Source organism: Aotus nancymaae, unplaced genomic scaffold, assembly GCF_030222135.1.
Source record: "Aotus nancymaae isolate 86718 unplaced genomic scaffold, 86718_ANA_hifiasm-v0.15.2.pri h1tg000048l, whole genome shotgun sequence".
NCBI classification, from domain to species: domain Eukaryota; kingdom Metazoa; phylum Chordata; class Mammalia; order Primates; family Aotidae; genus Aotus; species Aotus nancymaae.
In genome coordinates this window covers 2,981,138-3,005,014 of record NW_026988462.1, presented here as the reverse complement: position 1 = coordinate 3,005,014, position 23,877 = coordinate 2,981,138, and the positions used below count along the sequence as shown (strand labels likewise).

At 40.0% G+C, this 23,877-nt stretch overlaps 1 protein-coding gene across 1 annotated transcript in view; it reads left to right on the top strand.

Annotated features, from left to right (window-relative positions):
* The first annotated feature begins 10,952 nt into the window (after positions 1 to 10,952).
* IPO5 (importin 5) overlaps positions 10,953 to 23,877 on the top strand; it is a 44,294-nt gene continuing 31,369 nt past the window's right edge. Inside the window, exons 1-4 of the mRNA XM_064362219.1 lie at positions 10,953 to 11,046; positions 16,313 to 16,393; positions 19,549 to 19,741; positions 23,657 to 23,759. Coding sequence (XP_064218289.1) covers positions 10,957 to 11,046; positions 16,313 to 16,393; positions 19,549 to 19,741; positions 23,657 to 23,759 — 467 coding nt within the window. The 5' untranslated portion in view covers positions 10,953 to 10,956. The remainder of the gene's footprint in view (positions 11,047 to 16,312; positions 16,394 to 19,548; positions 19,742 to 23,656; positions 23,760 to 23,877) is intronic.

Sequence of the window (23,877 nt, the reverse complement as noted above, 5' to 3'; positions counted from 1 at the left end):
ACTCAGGAGGCTGAGGCACAAGAATCGCTTTAGCCCAGGAGGCAGAGGGTGCAGTGAGCCAAGATCATGCCACTGCACTCCAGCCTGGGTGACAATGAGACTCTGTCTCAAAAAAAAAAAAAAAAAAAAAAAGATCGAGATTTATTTTAAGGAATCTGCTACATAATTATGAGACATGGCAAGTTCAAACCCTGGAGGGCAGGCTAGCAGGCTGGAAATTCAGGTATGAGTTGATGTTGCAGTCTTCAGTTTGAAATCTGAAGGGCAAGCCAGCAGGTGGAGATTCAGGCAGGGTTTCTGTGCTGTGGTCTTGTAGCAGAATGCTTTCTTCCCCGGGAAACCTCCGTCTTTGCTTTTAAGGCCTTCAACTGATTGGATGAAACCCACCCACCTTATGGAGGGTAATATGCTTTACTTAAAGTCAATAAATGTTAAATCATATCCACAAATACTTTCACAGCAACATCTAGACTGCTGTTTGACCAACAGCCTAGCCAAGCTGAAACATAAAATTAACCATCATAGTACCCTTGTCAAAAATCAATCTGATAACACATGTAAGGTTTATTTCTGGAGTCACTATTCAGTTCTATTGACCTATATGCCAGTAACACAGTGTCTTAATTATTATAGCTTTATGGTAAGCCTTGAATTCAGCAAGTGTGAGTTTTCGAGTTTTGTTTTTTTCAACTGCTTTGGCTACTCAGAGTCTCTTGCAACTCAGGTTGAATTTTTAGAATCAGTTTGTCCAATTTACATCCCCGCCAACAGTGTAAAAGTGTTCCTATTTCTCCATAGCCTCGCCAGCTTCTGTTGTTTTCTGACTTTTTAATGCTCGCCATTCTAACTGGAGCGAGATGGTATCTCATTGTGATTTTGATTTAGATTTCTCTAATAACCCAGTGATTATGAGCTTTTTTCATTGTTTGCTGGCCACATAAATGTCTTCTTTTGAAAAGTGTCTGTTCATATCCTTTGCCCACTTTTTGATGGGGTTGTTTTTTTCTTGCAAATTTTGTTTAAGTTCCTTGTAGACTCCGGATATTAGACATTGGTCAGATGGATAGATTGCAAAAATTTTCTCCCATTCTGTAGGCAATTCTCCTGCCTCATCCTCATGAGTAGCTTGGATCACAGGTGCCTACCACCACGCACAGCTAGCTTTTGTATTTTTAGTAGAGACAGGGTTTCACCATGTTGGCCAGGCTGGTCTTGAACTCCTGATGCATGTGGGTGTGTTACCATATCCATCCCTTTGATGACTGTTTCTTTGGCTGTGCAGAAGCTCTTTAGTTTAATTAGATTCCATTTGTCAATTTTGGCTTTTGTTGCAATTGCTTTTAGTGTTTTAGTCATGAAGTCTTTACCCATGCCTATGTGCTTAATGGTATTGCCTAGGTTTTCTTCTATGGTTTTCATGGTTTTAGGTTTTACATTTAAGTCGTTAATCCATTCTGAGTTAATTTTTGTGTAAGGTGTAAGGAATGGGCCCAGTTTCTGTTTTCTGCATATGGCTAGCCAGTTTTCCCAGCACCATTTCTTAAATAAGGACAGTGTGGCGATTCCTCGAGGATCTAGAACTAGAAATACCATTTGACTCAGCCATCCCAGTTCTGGGTATATATCCAAAAGATTATAAATCATTCTACTATAAAGACACATGCACATGTATGTTGATTGCAACACTATTTACAATAGTGAAGACTTGGAACCAACCCAAATGCCCATCAATGATAGACTGGATAAAGAAAATATGGCACATATATACCATGGAATACTATGCAGCCATAAAAAAGGATGAGTTCGTGTCCTATGCAGGGACATGGATGAAGCTGGAAGCCATCATTCTCAACAAACTAACACAGGAACAGAAAACCAAACGCCACATGTTCTCACTCGTAAGTGGGAGTTGAACAGTGAGAACAAAGGGACACTTGGAGAAGAACATCACACACCGGGGCCTGTCAGGGGGTAGGGGGACAATAGGAGGGAGAGCATTAGGACAAATAACTAATGCTTGTGGGGCTTAAAACCTAGACGATGGGTTGATGGGTGCAGCAAGCCACCATGGCACATGTATACCTATGTTACAAAGCTGCACATTCTGTGCATGTATCCTAGAAGTTAAAATAAAAATTTAAAAAAAAATCAGCTTGTCCATATCTGAAAAAACAAAAGCAGGTGAATCTTAATTGGGATTACTTTGAATCTATAGATCAAGAAAGGGGGTATCACCATATTAATAATATTAAATCTCCTAATCCCTGCATATAGAATGAGTTTCCATTTATTTAGAGCTTCTTTAATTTCTTCCAACAATGTTTATAATTTTCAGCATACAGGTCTTACACTTCTGTGAAAGTTACTGAATGTTACTTTGTTACGGAGTCTTATTCTTTTTTGATGCTATTGTAAATAAAACTGTTTTCTTAATTCAGACTGTTTATTGCTAGTGTATGAAATTACAATTGAATTTTATATATTTATCTTGTATCCTGCAACCTTGTTGCACTTGTTTTGCTTGTTCTAATAGTTTGTATGTGTGTGTGTGTGCTTGTGTGAATTCCTTAGGATTTTGTTTATATGAAATGATGCTACCTGTGACTAGAGATAGAACTTCCAGGCCAGTGCAGTGGCTCATGCCTGTAATCCCAGCACTTTGGGAGGCCTGCGTGGGCAGATCACAAGGTCAGGAGATCAAGACCAGCCTGGCCAACATGGTGAAACCCCATCTCTACTAAAAACACAAAAATTAGTCAGGTGTGGTGGCATGTGCCTTAATCCTAGCTACCGGGGAGGCTGAGACAGAATTGCTTGACCTTGGGAGGCAGAGGTTGCAGTGAGCCAAGATCATGCCACCACACTGCAGCCTGGGTGACAGAGCAAGACTCCCTCTCAAAAAAAAAAAGATAGAACTTCCAGTAAAATATTGGGTAAAAAGGGTCAGAATAGACATTCTTGTCTTGATCTCAGGGAGAAAGCATCCAGTTTTTCTCAACTAAATAGGATGTTAGCTGTGAGTTTGTCACAGCTGGCTTTTATGAAGTTGAGGAAATTTCTCTTTATTCCTAGTTTATTGTGTGTTTTAATAATGAAAAGGGATTGGGATTCTGTGAAAAGCTTTTCCTGCATCAATTGAGATGCTCATATAGTTTTGATACTTTATTAATGTGGTATATTACATTGATTTTTATATATTATGACAACCTTTCATTCCTGGGATAAATTCCACTTGGTCATAGTAGATAATCCTTTCTATATATTGTTTAATTCAGTTTGCTAGTATTTTGTTGAGAATTTTTATGTCAATATTAGTCTATAGTTTTTTTGTTTTTGGCAGCAGGGCACTTGGGCCTTATAAAATTATTTACTATGTCTAAACTCTGCTTATATTTTCTGCAAAGTTTGAGAAGGATTGGTGTTGATTGTTGTTTAAATGTTTGGTAAAATTCACCAGTAAAGCCATCTGGTCTTGGACTTTTCTTTCTTTTAAAATTACCAATTTGGCTGGGCACGGTGGCTCATGCCTATAATCAAAGCACTTTGGGAGGCCAAGGCAGGTGGATCACCTGAGGTCAGGAGTTTGAGACCAGCCTGACTGAATGGTGAACCCCATCTCTATTAAAAATACAAAAATTAGCTGGGTGTAGTGCTGTGTACCTATAGTCCCAGCTACTCAGGAGGCTGAGACGGGAGAATTGCTTGAACCCAGGAGGTGGAGGTTGCAGTGAGCCAACATCGAACCACTGCACTCCAGCCTGGGTGACAGAGCAAGACTCTATCTCAACAAATAAAAATAAATAAGAAATAAAAATAAAATAATGTAACTAATTCAATCATTTTACTTGAAGGTTTTTCATATTTTCTATCTCTTTGTGAATCACTTTTGATTTGTGTTTTTCTAGAAATCTGTCCACTTTATCTAGGTTATCTAATTAGTTAGCATACCATTGTGTATAGCATTCTAATTATTTTTATTTCTGAAAGCTGAGTAGTGATATCTCCTCTTTCATTCCTGATTTTAGTGTTTGAATCTCTCTCTTTTTTTCCTTGGTCAATACAGCCAAAAGTTTGTCAATTTCATTGATCTTCTCAAATAAACAATTTTGGGTAATTTTTATTTTCTTTTTAAATTTTCCATTTCATTTATTTCCTTTTTAGTCTTCTTTCTCTTTCTGTTTCTTCTTTCTCTTCCTTCCTTGTTTTATTTCTTTCTGCTTGTTGTAGGTTTATTTTGCCCTTCTTTCTTTAGTATCTAATGAAGCAGGTTATTAATTTCTTCTTTTCTAATGTATATGTTTACAGCTCTAAGTGTCCCTATGAGCACTGCTATCACTGCATCCCATAAGTTTTGGTATCTTATATTTTCATTTTCATTCATCTCAAAGTATTTTCTAATTTCTCTTGTGATTTTTGTTTTTCAATATAGAGAAGGGTTCTCACTCTGTCACCCAAGCTGGAATGCAGTGGTGCGATCATTGCTCACTGTAACCTTGAATTCCTGGGCTCAAAGGATTCTCCCATCTCAGCCTCTCAAGAAGCTAGGGCTACAGGCAGATGCCATCATGCCCAGCTAATTTTTTGTAGAGACAGGATCTTGCTGTGTTGCCCAGGCTAGTCTTGAACTCTTGGCCTCAAAATATCCTCCCACCTCAGGCTTCCAAAGCATTGTGACTAGAGGTGTGAGACCCCATGCCAGGCCATCTTGTGATCTCTTCTTTGTTATTTAGGAGTATGCAGTTTAATCTCTTGTGAATTTCTCAAATTTCCTTTTGTACTTGATTTCTAATTTTATTCTACTGTGGTCAGAGAATATACTTTGTATGGTTTCAATCCTTTTAAATTGACTGAAGCTTGTTTTATGGCCTAACATATGGTCTATCCTGGAGAATGTTCCATATTCACTTGAGGAAATGTTTACTCTGCTGCTTTTGGGTGGAGTGTCTTACACAAGTCTTTTAGATCTAGTTGGTTTATCTTGTTCATGGTATTCCATTTATCATTGATCTATCTAGTTATCCAATCAGTTATTGAAAGGTGGGAACTGAAGTCTCAAACCATTTTTGTTGAATTACGTATTTCTTCCTTAATTCTGTCAGGTTTTGTTCTGTGTATTTTGGTGCTATTAGGCACATGTGTTTAAATGCTCTATCTTCCTGATTTTTTTATTATAAAATTGTTCTCTTTATCTCTACTGACATTATCTCTACTGATATTTTAAAATAGATTTAAAATCTATTTTGTCTAAAATTAAGATAGCCATTGCTCCTGCTTTTGTTTTTTTGAGATGGAGTCTTGCTCTATTCGCCCAGACTGGACTGCAATGCACCATCTCGGCTTACTACAGCCTCCACCTCCCAGGTTCAAACAATTCTCATATCTCAGCCTCCCGAGTAGCTGGTGCCTGCCACCACGCCTGGCTAACATTTGTATTTTTAGTAGAGACGAGGTTTCACCATGTTGGCCAGGCTGCTCTTGAACTCCTGACCTCAAGTAATCCACCCACCCCAGCTTCCCAAAGTGCTGGGATTACAGGCGTGAGCCACCATGCCCAGCTTTTGTATTTTTAGTAGAGACAGGTTTCACCATGTTGGCCAGGCTGGTCTCAAACTCCTGATCTGCCTGCCTCAGCCTCCTAAAGTGATGGGATTACAGGCGCCTGCCACTACGCCCAGCTAATGTTTGTATTTTTAGAAATGGGGTTTCGCTATGTTGGCCAGGCTGATTATCTGCTTTTGAATACTGTTTGCATGGTGTGTCCTTTTCTATCCTTTTACTTTCAAACTATTTGTGTTCTAAGAAAAAACATTTAACTTAAAAATGAAATCTTCTAGGTATATTTTTGTTTCAGGTTTTAAAATGCAACAAATTATTTTTTTAAATCCATTTACCACTTTTAAATGAAAACTATTAACATCAAGAAAATAAAAGGTATTTTTATTTTCCTCAACTCTTAACCAGTCTTTGATTTAACTTATAAGGGTTTATTCTTCAAAATTAATTACCATCTAATGGTCCACAATTCTGTTTATGTCAAATCAGCAGAAGAAAGAAATTCCTAACCAAGGAACACTGCTCAGAAAGTACTGTACCATGTCTCCAAATCCCTGAGGATCAAGTTGGAAAACTGGAAGCAACAGAAAACACAATAAGGTAACTGATTTCACCTGGGGAAAAGTCACTTCCTTTTTTGTTTTTCTTTTAAAAAGACAGAGTCTCACCATGTTGCCCAGGCTGGTCTCGAACTTCTGGGCTCAGGCAATCCTTCCACCTCAGCCTCCCAAAGTGCTGGGATTACAGGCATAAGCCACCATGCCCGGCCAAAAGTCACTTCCTAAATGTCAATGTACAAAGTATGTAGGACACCTATGTGTAGCTAGTTGGCTATTTTATTCTCTAGCAAAGCACTGCCCAATCAAAATATAATATGAGCCACAAATACAAATCACATATGAAATTTTAAAGTTTCTAGTAGCCATATTTTAACAAGAAAAAAGTGAAATTAATACATTTAACAATAGTTTATTAATAAATATAACTAATATATTTTATTGAACCCAATATATTAACATTCCTACATGTGACCAATGTAAAATTGTTATTCTTAATTTCCTACTAAGTCTTTGAAATTTACTGTATATTTTACCCTTAAAGCATGTCTCAGCTCAAACAAGCCATATTTCAATTGGTCAACAGTCATAATGGCTAGTGGTTACCATACCGGGTATTACAATTGTAGCACTGAAAGCTGGAAATAGCCTTTAAATGCTCTGTGATAATCGAATCAAACCTGATTTTTTCTTGACCACAGATTTTTTTTTTTTTTTTTGAGACAGAGTTTTGCTCTGGTTACCCAGGCTGCAGTGCAATGGCAGGATCTAGGCTCACCACAACCTCCACCTCCCAGGTTCAAGCGATTCTCCTGCCTTAGCCTCCCAAGAAGCTGGGATTACATGCATATGCCACCACACCCGGCTAATTTTGTCTTTTTATTAGGACGGGGTTTCTCCATGTTGGTCAGGCTGGTCTCGAACTCCCCACCTCACGTGATCCGCCCACCTTGACCTCCAAAAGTGCTGGGATTACAGGTGTGAGCCACTGCACCTGGCCTTAACCACAATTATTGTACATTCCTGTAACATGACCACTTATATAATGGGAATACAAAAATGCAATAATCTAACAGATCTGCAATCAGAATTAAAGTTACAAATTTTAGGGGCTGCAATCTGTATTAGCAATGACAGTCACCATTTATTAAGCATTTACTCTGTGCCAGGCACTATGCCAGGTATTTTAATCAGTAATAAAAAACCCTTCTGTTATGCCTACTTCATCAAAGAGGAAACTGGGCTTGACGAAGGTTAACTTGGGCAGATCACAGAGCATGTAAATTGTGAAGCTATCATTTAAACTTGCATATTAGCTGGCTCTGGAGCCTCTGTTCCTTGTCTCCCTAAAATGAGTGCCTCCACCTGCAGATATCCACTGAACCTGAAATACAAAACCAAGAGAGAACGCAAAAGAAAACAACCAAGTCAAAATTTCCCTGGCCTATGTTCCAGTCCACAATTAACTGAAGGCTTCTTGTGCACCAGGTCCTTCAGGATTGTTAGGGTCCCACTTGCCCCTTGGCTGGGGTGCACTGACTGTATGTAACAGACTGCTTCAGAGCAGGAACTTGAAAGTTTTGATAAAAAGCTGAAAAAAAGGTGACTACTTCAGCATATTTTCAACAAACACTTTTTCAACCGTTCCCAGTTTTTTTTACTGACTCTTATCTAGGCAACAGGTAACATCAATATTAGAGTCAGAAATCTTACTTATCATCCAAGTGTCTATTGAATATCTGTAATCCATTCCATATACTATTTTACTTTGCACAATTGGGAGACTAATAGAAAATATGCAAATAGATTTTATATAAACATAAATGTGATACACATGACTATGCATCAGATGCAGCTTTAAGAGTAATTGTTTAAGGCCAGTCACTGTGACTCAAGCCTGTAATCCCAGCATTTTGAGAGGCCAAGGTGGGAGGATCGCTTGAGCCTAGGAGTTCAAGACCGGCCTGGGTAATTTAGCAAGACCCCATCTCTAAAAAAACAAACAAAAAGAGTAATTATTTGTTTAAGGTCTCATTTAACTCTCAAATCCGTCTTACTAATAAAAGATGATAATTACTGAGTGTCTACTTATGTAGACACCATATAAGTGAATTTACCTATATTATGCTAACTTTCAAAACACTTTATTCTTCATTATTTTCAAAATAATGAAGAACTATTATTCCAATTTTACAGATAAGAAAACGAAGCCAGCATTCTTTTTCATCGTACCAGGTTAATTATTAATAAAAATAATAATGCCATCAGCTTACATTGGCGTAGTTACAGATTATAACACTTTGATTTAAATCATCTAAATTGACCCTCATAATAAATTGTGGTATCAAGAGCATAAGAGCTTACAACTACCAGGACGAGGAGTCATAGAGACCTGAGGCAACTTAAAAATCATTATTTGGTTGGGAGAATCTTATGTCATTTACATTCAGCACTCTGCAAATGAGAAAGGACAGACAAAACCAAATTCTGTCCCAGTTGAGAAAAGCTTCCACAGAGGTCTTACAAGTCTAACTTCTCCAACCTTCTCCCATTTCCTGAACACTTGCATCAACATGGGAGCCCATAAAACTAAAAGCATTAGGAGGAGAGGATTCTGATGCTCTCTAGTTAAGGAGCCTGGTCACCTGCAGTATTACAAATAGGTCACACCCAGGCTGAGCAGTACTTCCTAACAGCAAAAATGCTAGACTACCTAGGATTTCATGTACCATTGAGATAAACTTTTCTTTTCCCCCAACCTCATCCTTTTTTGTAAGGGGTTGCAAATGCTCTAAGCAAATTTGCCTCCAGCGCTTAATGGAAGTAGTGTCAAGTCTAACAAACTGTAAGGGAAAGGAGCTGGCCATTCACAAGATAAACCACTAAGTACATTAATTTGGGGTAGTTTTGGTTTTTATTTTTATTTTAATGTGGCCAAAGCAATGGCAGCTAATACGGAGTAAGCAAGACTCAACGTTTTCTATCCTTGCATTTTTACTTCCAATTATAAGTTAATGCTAGAAGAACTTTTATGATAATATACTTTTTATTATCCCTATTTTATAGATGAGAAATTGAGGCTTAGCAACATTAAGCACTCAAGGTTACACAGCTAGTAAGAGACTAAAGATACAAATCCCCTAGACTCAAGTTCAAGGTTCTTTATCTTTCACCATTTGATGTCCTTGGGAAATAAATAAGTCTATACTCCTGTGGGTTGCCTTTATGCAATATCTGAATTATTTTCTTTTCTTTTCTTTCTTTCTTTTTTTTTTGAGAGGGAGTCTCGCTCTGTTGCCCAGGCTGGAGTGCAGTGGCACAATCTTGGCTCACTGCAACCTCTGCTTCCTGGGTTCAAGCGATTTTCCTGCCTCAGCCTCCCAAGTAGCTACGATTACAGGCCTGTGCCACCACATACAGCTATTTTTTTTTTTTTTTTTGTATTTTTAGTAGAGTGGGGGTTTCGCCCTGTTGAAACCCCTCACAGGCTGGTCTAGAACTGCTGACCTCAGGGGATCTGCCTACCTCAACCTCCCAAAGTGCTAGGATTACAGGTGTGAGCCACCGCACCCAGCCCCTGAGGTTTTTTTTTTTTTTTTTTTGTAAGAAAATTATACTCTTATAAACAATAAGGACACTGTCTATGGGAATGGGCTTCTAAGTGCAGTGAACTTCCCAGAAGGCTGAGCATTACAATGTATTGGATACAACAGGGTCTCAACAGAAGTACCCTTTGATTTGCACACTGCTCTCTTTGCCTTTGGCAGCCCCAGCAGTTAAAGAACATTAAGTGTATTATCACGCATTAGAATGCTGAAATTGAAATTATGCCTCTGGGTTCCTCAACTGAGATTGAGGTATCAGCCCTGTAAATCAGTGTTCCTTTAGGAAGAAAGGTTTCTCTCTAGACGTTCCCCAAGCATGGCGAGAACAGAACCCCAAAACAAGGGATTCAAGGCAACAGTCACAGATCCTGGGGTGGGGGCATGTTTGCTACGTGGACATCCGAGGATGACCGACGCCTGGAGGGAGAGCCCAGGGCTGAGTAAACCCTCTTTAGGGCAAGCCCCAGGCGTAAGTCACTGGTGAGCGCGGCGGGAAGGGGCGGCCTGAGTCCACAGCCCTGAGGGAGGTCGGAGGGTCTGACAGAGCGAGGAGTCTGTGGGTGGAAGGGAGGTAGAAGTGGGCCTAAAGGGGCCGCCTTCCCAGGGGTGAAGGGCTGGGTCCCAGGGGTAAAGGGACCGAGGGGGTGGGGCCTGCTCCAGCGGCCGTGGGGAGGGGCCGGGGGTCGGCAGGGAGGCCGGCCAGCCCGCGGCACCGAAATCTCCCGCGCTCAGGAGCTAGCCCCTCCTCCCCGGCCAGGCCCCAGGCCTCTTGCCGCGACCCAGCCCGCCGGCAGGCTCCTCCTGCTGTCCCCGCGACGCAGCCCCGGCCCCAGCCGAGGTCTCGACCCTGACCCGAGTCTTGGCCCAGCTGCGAAGCCGCCGGCCGGCCGGCCCCACCCGCCCACAGCCCAGCGGCCCACGGCGCGCGGACAGTGACGGCACCGCAGGGTGCGTGGCCAATCGGCGCGGCCCCCGAGGAGGCGGCCTCGGCACCGCCCCCCCGCGCCTAGGACCAATGAGGCGGCGACGCCTGCGGCCCCGGCGGGGTGAGAGGCCGCGAGGCCCCGCCCCATCCTCCCCTTTCCCCTTTGCCCCGCCCTTCCCGCCCGGCCCCTCCTCACGCCCCGCGCCGCCGCTGGTGCCGGTCCCCGCGCTGGGCCCGCCCCCGCTCCTCCCGCGGCCCGCCAGCGCGCCTCACGGCTCCTGTCTCCCCTCCCTCCTTCTCTCTCACGCCTAGCGCAATGGCGGCGGCCGCGGCGGAGCAGCAACAGTTCTACCTGCTCCTGGGAAACCTGCTCAGCCCCGACAATGTAGTCCGGAAACAGGCAGAGGTAACAGAGTTCGCCGCCCCTATCTCCGCGCCCTGGCCGGCGCGCCGACCTTTCCCGACGCTGGCCCAGCCGAGACTCCGCTGGTCCGCGGCTGCCGCACAGTCTGGGCCCGGCGGGCGGCGGCCGCGCAGCCCACGTGTGAGGCGGCCGGCGGCGCCCGGTCGTGCCCCCGGGCTTTTCCGGCCATTGCTGCCGCGGCGCCCGGCGCCAGTTACCTACCGCCGCCGCTCGTACCCACGTGCGGCCGCTCCCGACTCGCTGCCCCCGCCCAGGTGTGGGGTGCCGGGCGGGCCCCTGGCCCCAACTTCGCTGGCCACCTCCCCCTTCCGAGCTGCCCGCTTGCCCCTTTCCCGCTTTCTCCCAGCGGGAGCCCCCACCGCCCTTCCAGCAGCGTCCCCACCCAGCCTGGCGCTGTGGGTCTCCCAAACCCTGGCTGCTACCTGACCCGTCACCCCTGCTTCTGCTCCCTGCTCATCTCCACACCGTCTGTCCCTCTCTTTGAAATGTGTGCCCTGCCTTGTCGCTGCTGCCTTTTCGCTTGCTTCCGTTTAGTTTTCTTTACCATTCTAGTTCCTAACATCAGAAGCCAAATTTCCCTACCCCCTTCCACCCCCGTTTGGTGAAGTTGCCTTTAGGGTTTCTTTCTATGTAGTTTCCACCTTACTCTGGGCTTATAATACACTTACTCTGCTCTTCCTTGAGATAAATTTTCTTTGCTCTCTAGAGAATCGTGGGATAGATGGGATGTAGTGGGACTTCCGTTGTTTAACTGGTCCGGTACCATATGTTTAAGTCTTCAACTTCATGAAATCTAACCTGAATCTCTCTCTTTTTCAAGCCACCTCTGGTTCCTGGCCTCCAAAATGTGGAGATAGTTTCAAGTGACAGTATTTTAAATATATCTGTAAGCTCATTTACCAAGTTCACTAAAACACTGATGGTACATTGTCAGCATTGAGACCACATTTCTTGTGAGATACTTAAGGGGAGGGAGAAACTTTTAAATGTATTATCATAGCTGACTGCCAAACTTGATTATATATGGAGTTTTTGCAACCATGCGATTGAAGAGTTTTATAAGGTTAAGTAAAGGATGTTTAGCCAGATATTTTTACAGAACAAAATTAATTTTACATATAGCTAATGAAATTGATGACAGGTCCTCTTCTGAAATCAGGGCTGAAGACTTTTACAGGTGTCTTTAAAACCACAGTGTTGTTCATACTTGTTTTGAATAGATGGTGGATATGCTGGTTACACTTAGAGGTTTTATATTAAGTAAACACACCGAAAATTCGGTTATACCTGAAAAGGCATTTTCAAATATTCACTTTATTAACTTTTTATTTATTATACATGTAATGCATGTTCAGGGTAAAAATTCAAACGGTAAATAGGGTAGTTTTTTATCCCATTTCCCAAAGGTGACCACACTTAAGTGTCTCATGAATCTTCTCTGAAAATACATCTTAACATACACATTCATTTTTTACTTGAATGGGCTTATAATACACACTATTTTGCAACTTGGATTTTTCACTCAGTATATTTCACATTGGTTCATAAGTGAGTTTTTTGGCAAACTATAGTTTATACATCATATGGATAGATATTTATATAAGCAACCCTCTATGAAATGGATATTGAGGTTTCCAGTGACCTGCTCTTTTAAAAATAGTACTGTGCACAGGAGTACCTGTATACCTATCTTTGCACTTTGCCAAGTTTGCTTGTAGAATACTGAAAAGTAGCATTTGTTCCTAGAAGTAATATGCATGTATTGCACCAATTTGCCTTAGGGATATGATGATGCTAAAAAAAGAAATTAATACTTTCTGCTAACTCTTGAGATTATTTTTCGCCAAAATAAGTTTTTAATCCCAACCCATAATAGAAATTTCCATGTGTTACAAAGCAGAACAGCATTGTAATTAGTAAGCTAGTTTAATTCTCCCTCTTCCCTCCAATTGCTTAAGTCTCTATTGTCAAGCCTAGTGGGGAAGCTCTCTTCTATTGAACTAAATACCAGTGTCTGGTTTAGCTTGAATTCCAATTGGTGCCCGTTGTAAATCTTTTATCACTTACATCACTTTGGGGATAGTTATCAGCATTCAGCACATTTTCTCATAAAGAGCAATTGGAAATTAGTATTGCTATTCTCTTAGTCTCTTTATTCCTAGTGAAAACATTCATATACTAGGTTTTGACTTTCTTTGTATATCCTGAGAATATATTAATATGTAAAGTAAGTACTGTGGTACAGAATTTTCCAGTTTGACCCCAAAAAAAGTAAATGTGAAGGGAAGCTCCCTGGTGCCATATAATGTCCCTTTCTTTTTTGCCTAATGAAACAAGCCTTTTATAAGAAATCAAATGAAATAAAATTAGCATTAAGTCTGATATAGCAAATATAGAAATATTTTCTGTGAACTAAAGAATTGGCCAGGGCTCAGTGAATACCTTTGTAATTTACTCATTCAAAATAAAAATACTTAGTCGACACATAAATACCAAACTGTTGACTAAGGTGACTTCTTTCGTATTCAAATATGGTTTTATGTTTGGTTGAAATCATTGAAGGGACTTCAAAACTCTAAAAAGTTAAAACTTTTTCCATTGTGTGCACCATTAGACAGACTTTATATTTTATTTCTATTCTGATAATGTGAATAAACTATTGAATAAATCATTGACAAGTAGTGCAAAGTAGTTTTTATGGTATTTATGACTAGACATTTTTATATGACATAAGCTTAAGTATTTATTAATCATTACTAAGGTTCTCCATACAGACTTTATTCCTCATTGATTCTAATAGCAAATTTCATTTAGTGTTTTTTGTAGAGACGGGGGTCTTGCTATGTTGCCCAGGCTGGTCTTGAACTCCTGGCCTCAAGTGATTCTCCCATCTCCCAGTGTTGGAATTACAGGCATGAGCCATCACACCCAGCCCATTGTTGAGATTTGAATGGACAGAGGATAACATTGAAAAATATACCTGATTGTTGAGGAACCAGGGTCTTAATAGATAAAAGTCATGTGTCCCCTCTTTTCCTTTTCCTCATACAGGGTAGGCTCACTATAAATATTTATGGAATGAGATGAGTACATATGAGCATTTTTTCTTCGTGGGCAGGGAAGAGGCAGAGGAGAAGTGTTTGCATTGTGTGAATTGTATAAGGTGGAACCAAATAGAATTGAAATTTTGTTTGCCTCAACACTGGTAACATTCACTGAACCTAACTGGACTAATGCTAGGAATAATATTAGAAACAGTCTTTATAATTGCTACATCTAATGTGCTAGGTACTCATGCAAAGATAAAGAGGTACCATCCCTGTTTGTTTGGAAATTAGACTGTGTAATCATTATCCTTAACCATTGTGGTGGTATTGATATAATACTATATTTCGATTACGATAATGGAATATATCAGATGGAGACAACCCTCTCTCAGCAGAAATCATCTGTCACTCATACTAAACTCTCGAACCATTGGCTTCTAATTTATTATGGAGTAGAGTTTAATATTTGACCCAACGTTAAGTCTACTAGAGTTAGTATAGTGACACCATCAGTTCCCCTGGGCAGAAGTAGAGAGCCTCAGGTTTTATATTAAGTTTTCTGAGAGTGCTAGCCTCGTAAAGGAGTTTTTGCAAAACTTGATTTAGACCACCGGAAATTTAAGTGTTAAACATTGATCCCATTATCAGTGTCTAGTTGGCTAAGCTGGGTGCTTTTTATTGTATAGTGAGATACTTTTTAAATGGAAACATACTACTGGTATAAGCAGTTGCTTTGGTAAATAATAAGTGAAAAGTCTCAAAGGTACGTAACCATTTTTGCAGTCAGCTTTTGAATATCTTTACATAAATTATCTCTTCTGGATAAATAAATTCAGACCATCTTCTCTCCCCAGCTGTGAATACTTTTTGGCAGTTTTCAGCATTGTTATCATCCTATGTGCTTTTTACTAGAATGGAAACTTGAGGTTATCAGAGGATCTTGAATTCTCCTTTCCCCAAAAATCTTTTCTTCCCCAGACAGATGATATTTGAAAAGTTTGAAAACTGTAGCACTGCATAAATAAAACTGGTTGCTTAATGAAGTGAAATTGAGAGCTTTCAGTACCAGAGAGATTTTGAATATGGTTGGCCTTAAGGGACCAGAGTTCTGTCTGCCATTCATTGTCTGTGATCTTGGGCATGTCATTAACTTGTAAGCCTTTGTTTCCTTATCTGTTAATATCTCACAGATACCATGTGGCCCTTAGTAAAAGGTTTAAGGTAGATGTGGATTCAAAATAGCCTTGTTTTTCCTCTCTTGTCACTTTGTTCCAGAGAAGCCAGGTAGCTATAGAGGTATGGTAACGGTGAGGGCAGGTAAGTGCTAAAGAAACCCTCAATTGCTAGATAATGATGGATTATCATTTACTTACTAAGAAGCTTCTTAGAGGAAACAATTCCAAGTGTACTTAAATTGATTTCTTTTCCATAGTGAACAAATACCATTAGAATTCTTGGACATGAATCTGCACTTTTCTGGACAGCATATAGTTGCTTCTTATTTTTTAATCTGTTCTGATCAGCTGTCTGTTAATTGGTGTCAGCTTTTTATTATTAACCAATTTGTTGTGATTTTACTTTATTAACAGACAATAGGGTGTCCTGAGTCACAAACCTCTTGCTAATAATCTACAAAAGACATTAAAGCCTCCTGACTAAATTTATCCTGACCACATTCATTTATGTATGTAATATGGTTTTAGTATGATCTTTACTTGGAAGAAATGTAACATAAAGAATTTGAATACTTTGTTTCTCTGACTTACTTCCAGGTGTGTGTCTGGTGGTTGTAAGTAGTGGTAATTTGAACCAGTTGTACATCATTCAGTCTAAAAACTGTTAACAGTTTCTCATAATGTAAGGTGATTTTAAATAAGCACTAAAATTTGCAGCACAACGGCATAAGTCACATTTGGCAATTTTTTGACTCTCTTAGGCCTTGAGTTTTGTTAACCAGGGAGCAAAAATTGGGAAAACATGCACACACATTAGAAACATTTGTTTAAGAAAAAGGAACTTGGTAAGTAACCTGGTAGACATCTTCTATTCCCTAACGTATCTGAAGTAGATTTCATGTCACAGAAGGTGTTAACACCAGACCTAGATTAAATAATTTCTCATGCATCCTTCCCACTCTTTATTTCTTTCACTGGTTTACCCATGGAGTTTTCTAACATTCTTTCCTATTTTTTTTAATGTAGGAAACCTATGAGAATATCCCAGGCCAGTCAAAGATCACATTCCTCTTACAAGCCATCAGAAATACGACAGCTGCTGAAGAGGTACTATCTTAATATTTGTGACTATTACCTTCTTAGAAAACAAGTTTTTAGATAATGATCAGAGTAGAAATGAGAATTGTGATTTTCCACATAGACTTTACTAGAACTTTGAACTTACTGTTTGCTAAAAGCTACCTAGGAGTGATCATGTGATTTTTTTTTAAGTACTTTGTATTAAGAATGAGAATTGCCTTTTATTTTGAATAAGATAATAGGTCCAGGGTAGATGAAGGTTAATGGTTTTATTAAATTTAAGTGATTTGAAATTTTTTTTTTTTTTTTTGGAGACACAATCTTGCTCTGTTGCCCAGGCTGGAGTGCAGTGATGCGATCTCGGCTTACTGCAACCTATGCTTCCTGAGTTCAAGCAATTCTCCTTCCTCACCCTCCCGAGTAGCTGGGATTACAGGCACCCACCACCATGCCCAGCTAAATTTTTATATTTTTAGTAGAAACAGTGTTCCACCATGTTGGCCAGGCTGGTCACGAACTCCTGACCTTAAGTAATCCACTCCCCTCAGCCTTCCACAGTGCTGGGATTACAGGCATGAGCCACCCTGCCTGGCCTAATTTAAGTCATTATTGTAGCTAAAAATTTTCTTTCTCGAAACAATTTGTTGTAAAGAAGTAACTTAGTTCAGTGTTTTGATGTGTTACCAATCTTTTGGAAAAAATACTTTTTGCCTATCTTTAAAAATTTATGCTTGTAACTATCTCTAGATGAAGTGTGTGTACTAAAGACATACTTAGGAACAGATACATTTTCTAGAATTTTTTTATTAGAATCATGGTTTTTAGCTAATTACCTAGTTACTTTACCAAAAATCAAATTTGCTTTTTTGCTTTCTTTTTTTGTTGTTTGTTTGTTTTCTTTTTTGGAGACGGAGTCTCACTCTGTCACCCTGGCTGGAGTGTAGTGGATTGACCTTTGCTCACTGCAGCTTCCAACTCCCGGTTCAAGTGAGTCTTCTGCCTCCCAAGTAGCTGAGACTAGAGGTGCATGCCACCATGCCCAGCTAATTTTTGTATTTTTAGTAGAGATGAGGTTTCACCATATTGGCCAGGCTGGTCTTGAACTCCTGACCTCTTGATCTGCACCCTCCCCACCCCCCCACCACCTCGGCCTCCCAAAGTGTTGGATTACAGGCATGAGCCACCGTACCCAGCCTGCTTTAATTTTAGGAATTCTTTTTCCCTATGGTAAAACAAGGCTATTTTCTACGATTTTATAGTTTTCTGCTACTGATGGAGGCATTTCATAGCTAATTTTCCCCCCATAGGTTAATATCCTCATAAATATTGAATGCCATTGAATATCTCTTTACTTTGGAAAAGGTATAAAAATACCCAAGTCTAGAAAACTGTTCTAACTACAGAATATTACATTTAGAGTCATAGTGTAAGACTTTTTTGCTAACCGTCAAACTATATGTAAAGTGCTTATCCTTCATGGAAGTAAAGTCATACTAGACTTCTACATCATGTTTCACCTGACTTCTTCCAGTCAGTTTTCTCTAAGCAGATGAATAGTCAAGCAGTTTAGATAGCAACTTCATGTTCTCTCCTAACACTTTAAAAGCCATATAAAAGTATCCCAGTTTTTTTTTTTTAGGTGACAAGAGGTACTTTGCTTTTGTAACATGTTCTTTTCTGTAACTCAAAATGGTTGTCAGATGTGAAGAAGAACCATATATAGGGTAACTTCTATCACTAAAAACAGATGACTGTTCTAATTCTTGAAGATGAGTACAAGTTAGCTAGTAAACAAATTTTAAAGCCAAGAATAATAATGAAAATTACTGAATTTTATTTTTAAAAACTTGGATTAAACCTTATTTAAATCTTAACTAATTCAAGAATTAGTGATTGTAAATTAGTGACAGCATCTTGATTGTGGCTTTATAGTTTTTGGTATATGTGTGAGAAGAATTGCACATGAGTTTTAACCACTTTTATAAGAATTGTAACCACTTTCTAGAACATATGTTAAATATTTGTAAAGGTTTCTACCTACTATAAATGTTTCAATAAAGAGATTTCTCAGTGAAAAGTAATAGAGAAAAAAAATAGCCAATTTTATTTCTATAGCTTAACATTTTTTGTTGGTCAGATTCCCAAAGTAATTATAGTGATAATGATTAACATCAGCCTGGAGAAAGCAAGAGCGGGAAAGATTAGGTTCAATGTTCTCAATAGTTTATTGGTTTGATTTGATAAAATTTTAGAATGGCATTTGTCTTAGCTTTTCTTTTGATAATTTCAAGTAATGTTTTTGTTGTTGTTGTCCTTTGAGATGGAGTTTTGCTCTTGTCACCCAGGCTGGAGTGCAGTGGTACAGTCTCAGCTCACCGCAACCTCCGCCTCCTGGGTTAAAGATTCTCCTGCCTCAGCCTCCCAAGTAGCTGGGATTACAGGCATGCACCACCACGCCCGGCTTATTTTGTGTTTTTAGTAGACACGGGGTTTCTCCATGTTGGTCAGACTGGTCTCGAACTCCTGACCTCAGGTGATCCACCTACCTCAGCCTCCCAAAGTTCTGGGATTACAGGCACTAGCCACCGCACCCGGCCCGATAATCTCAAGAAGTGTTTTACAGAAAATACCAAATGTAATTACACAGATTTGAAAATGAGTATCTAAGAAGACACATGTTGAAATGGATTAGCACATTTTAGGTATTGGGAACTTGTAATGTTTGTTTGCTTGAAAGAAGCATTTTATCTAAGATGCTAATGAAAGGGCAGTTATATAACAAGTTAGGCCAGGCTGGGAGCCTAAGGTTGGGTGGGAAAGGCACTTGGTATTCTAGAATGAGACCAGACAGAGGAGTAGGAAAAGCATTCATTATAGGGTTTACAATTTAAAATTTGTTTTTCTCCCAAATCATGTGTTAAAAATAGGAATTAAAGACAGGTTTATCATTGCTGAGATATGTATTCCTAATTGAATTGTAATGTGTTTAAGAGTTATCCTCATATTAAGTATTTGGCTTATTTTGTAGCACTTTCTATGTAATAGACTAATGTAATTAGAAAAAGTTACATATGTTACTTCTTTAGAAAACTGACAAGGTACCTTTGAAATACAAAAATACAACAGTGAAATACATCAATGGCAGAATGAATCTAGTTATTAACAATGTTATCTATTTATAGGCTAGACAAATGGCCGCGGTTCTCCTAAGACGTCTCTTGTCCTCTGCATTTGATGAAGTTTATCCAACACTTCCCTCTGATGTTCAGACTGCCATCAAGAGTGAGCTACTCATGATTATTCAAATGGAAACCCAATCTAGCATGAGGAAAAAAATTTGTGATATTGCTGCAGAACTGGCCAGAAATTTAATAGGTGAGTATGCAGGTGCACTTGTGTTACTAAAAGCATGGGTATATTCTTCCTTTGTTTTTTTTGTGATGGGGTTTCGCCATGTTGGCCAGTCTGGTCTCGAACTCCTGACCTCAGGTGATCCATCCACCTCGGCCTCCCAAAGTGCTGGGATTACACCGTGCCCAGCCCCCTCTTTTTTTTAATGGAATCATTTAGAGTAAAATTTACAAGTATCTGAGTACCATTTATTCTGTTCAAAACGAGTGTGATTATGCATTTTGCATTTAGAACCAGAAATTACAGATGTTCTGAAATCCAGTCATAAGACTCACCTATTGGTTTCAAAATACCCATGTGAGGCTGGGCACAGTGGCTCACGCCTGTAATCTCAGCACTTCAGAAGGCCGAGGTGGGCACATCGCTTGAGTCCAGCAGTTCAAGACCAGCCTGGGCAACATGGCAAAAACCCATCTCTACAAAAAAATTAGTGGGCGTGTTGGTATGCACCTGTAGTCCCAGTTACTTGGGAGACTGAGGTGGGAGAATCACCTGAGCCCCAGAAGCTGGAGGCTGCAGTAAGCTGTGATCTGCCACTGCGCTCCAGCCTGGGCAACAGAGTAAGACTCTGTCTCAAAACAAAACAAAACAAAATCCATGTGGAAAAGTAATTTCATAATTTGCTTGAAAATTGGCAGTTATATTCCCTCCTAAATTTATAATGTTTTAGAAGCATGGGCTAATTAATGGTGTAACCTACTTTGTACATTAAACTTGCCAGTTGAACTAAAAATTAGTGACTCCAGTGCTTTTGCTGTTGTATATGTATGCTGACAAATATATACATATACTGTTATACAGCTATACTATGTAAAATTTTTTTTTTTTTTTGAGATGGAGTTTCACCTTGTTGCCCAGGCTAGAGTGCAATGGTGCTGTCTCCAGCTCACTGCAACCTCTGCCTCCAGGGTTCAAGCGATTCTCCTGTCTCATCCTCCCGAGTAGCTGGGATTATAGGCATGCGCCACCACACCTGGCTAAATTTTTTTGTATTTTTAGTAGAGACTGGGTTTCTCCATGTTGGTCAGGCTGGTCTCGAACTCCTGACCTGAGATGATCCACCCGCCTTGCCCTCCCAAAGTGCTGGGGTTACAGGTGTGAGCTACCATGCTTGGCCTACTATGTACATTTTTAATGCCCAAAAATATTTTTTTAAGTGAGGTAAAAGGCAGACATCATTAAAAATGCATTTTGCTAAAGGTAAAAATCCTTTTTGATCAACTAAAAAAAATAATAATGTAATCGAACATGCTACTTTTTATTCTTGCTGCAAAAAGATTTATTTCTATTTGATCTAGGTCTTGGGAGAGGGCTCCAGTGTGGTTTAAAAGCTGCCTAATTGCTGGAGGGAGAGGCTCAGGCAGAAGGCCTGATTCTTTGATTGGCGGGGGGACCCTTAGAGGTCACTGAACTTTTAGTGTTGTTTGACGATGAGCCTTTTGAAGAGACACTTGCCCAACTCAGTCTAGGAGCCAACTAGCCTATGGGGGTCAGTCAAGTGGTCACCCATCTTAATGAGTTTCACTCCTTCATCTAGGAAGTGGCGCTCCAAGAAGTCACAGAGATGGGGATCTGTGCAGGCTGAACCCAGGGCATGAAGATCCAGAAGGGCCTGGTTCCTGGTTCCAGGTTCCAGGTTCCAGTTCTTCTTCAGGGCCATGGCTGCTTCCATGGTGTCCTGGGTTTTGCCCCACTCATCTTCACACTTCTGCTCCTTCTAGAAGAGGGTGTGGCCATGGCCACCACTTCTGGGTTTTTTTTTTTTTTTGGTGGGGGGGACAGGGATTTATAAGTGTGATTGTAAGCACAGCTTGTTTAGATGGTGTTTTTAATAGTTGAAATCAGGGCTAAATGGTAGATTATTGATTGAGCTTAGTACATTATGACACTAATTTTAAAATCTCATCAACCAGTAATGCAGTAAGTTCTTATTCAATTCAGCTAGCAGATTGTATCCTTTCTTATATCAACCATTTCTTAGAAACTAATGGGGAATGTCAATTTTTTATATTTTAGATTAGTTCAAATTTTTGACTTTTTTTTTTAGACGGAGTCTTGCTATTGCCCAGGCTTGAGTGCAGTGGTGTGAATGCGACTTACTGCAACCTCCATCTCTCAAGTTCAAGTGAATCTCCTGCCTCAGCCTCCCAAGTAGCTGGAACTATAGGCGTGCACCAATACACTCAGCTAATTTTTTTTTTTTTTTGAGATGGAGTTTTGCTCTTGTTATTTAAGCTGGAGTACAATGGCGCAATCTCAGCTCACCACACCCTCTGCCTCCAGGTTCAAGCAATTCTTCTGCCTCACTCAGCCTTCTTAGTAGCTGGGATTACAGGCATGTGCTACCGCAGCTGGCTAATTTTGTATTTTTAGTAGAGATGATTCTCCATGTTGGTCAGACTGGTCCCAAACTCCTGACCTCGGGTGATTCGCCCACCTCGGCCTCCCAAAGTGCTGGGATTATAGGCGTAAGCCACCACACCTGGCCAATTGTATTTTTTTTTTTTTTTAGTAGAGACAGGGCCAATTGGGTTTCATCCTGTTGGCCAGGCTGGTCTCAAATGCCTGACCTCAAACGATCTGCCCTCCTTGGCCTCCCAAAGAGCTGGGATTATAGGCGTGAGCCACCACACCGGCCCTAATTTTGAATATTTTTAAATTGCTTAGAAAATTCTACTTTCAGGTTTTAAGTATGCAGATATGAATGTTTATAGGTGACATCGTTTCTCATTCAGAAGCACTTAATAATGGAAACATTTCCAAAGTATTCAAAGTGCTCTCATTTTTTAAAGCCGCTATTTTATTTCCCCTCAAAGCATCAACTTTAGGTTGAAGAGACAGATTAAGGATGTTTTGTTTATTTAATGTCAGCTTATCGGCACACTTGTCATTTAACAAAAGTTCAAATATGGGGGGAAGTTTAAGAAGAAAACATCTGTGATTCATCTGTAAGTTGTATAACTCTTAAGGTCTTTATGGCAATATAACCAGAGTCTCATAAGTGGCACAGTAGATTTTTGTGGTCACTCATTTTTATTACAAAGTATGTTTAAAAATCTCTTAATCTCGTTAGATAATAAACATATTAATAACATTCTCTGGTACTGCTTGCACCAAACTGCAAAGTGTGAGTACCCTGTATGGGTCCTGAGATTCTAACCCTGATGTCTTCTCAAGTTCCATAGTAATTGTTACTTTGGTTTCAAGACCTTGCCATCAAATACTAGCTTTGCCTACTTTTTAAACTCTTCTATAACAATGGTCTATATAAAGGGGTCAAGCAATCAAATGTTTGTACCGTTAAAAGTGGTGCCTTCTCTTCAAATTCCACTCGTTAGGATCACACCTGTAATCGTAGTACTTTGGGAGGCCAGGGCTAGTGCATCATCTGAGGTCAGGAGTTTGAGACCAGCCTGGCCAACATCACGAAATCCCGTCTCTGCTAAAAATACAAAAATTAGCGAGGCCCAACTACTCCGGAGACTGAGGCAGGAGAATTGCTCCAACCCAGAAGGCGTAGGTTGCAGTGAGCTGAGATTGCACCCTTGCACTCCAGCCTGGTTGAAAGAGCGAAACTCTATCTCAAAAAAGAAAAAAAAAAGGAAAAAGAACCTCTGCTAATATCTGTGTTTATGTAACACAAATGCAGAATTGTTTGGTTTGTTGGTTTGTTTGGCCTTTTTTTAAATTTACATGATTATGATGCTATTTCTTATTTTTATGGTTGAAGGACAGAATTTTATGGAGTTTTTAAAAATAGCAAAAGTGACATTTTTCAGTAATCCATGTTTTGAATGAGGCTTATGAAATGAAAGCATTTACTCCTAGTCTATTGAAGTTCTGACTTAAACACTTTATGTCGGATTTCTTTACTTTTAGATGAGGATGGCAACAACCAGTGGCCTGAAGGTTTGAAGTTCCTTTTTGATTCCGTTAGCTCTCAGAATGTGGGACTGCGGGAAGCTGCCCTTCACATTTTCTGGTATATACATTAAGCTACTTTTTTGAGACATTTGATTTCATGAATGCCCTAAACACCTTTTGATTGATTATTTTAGCCTAATTTAACTTTTTATACTTAAAATGAAAATAATGCAAGT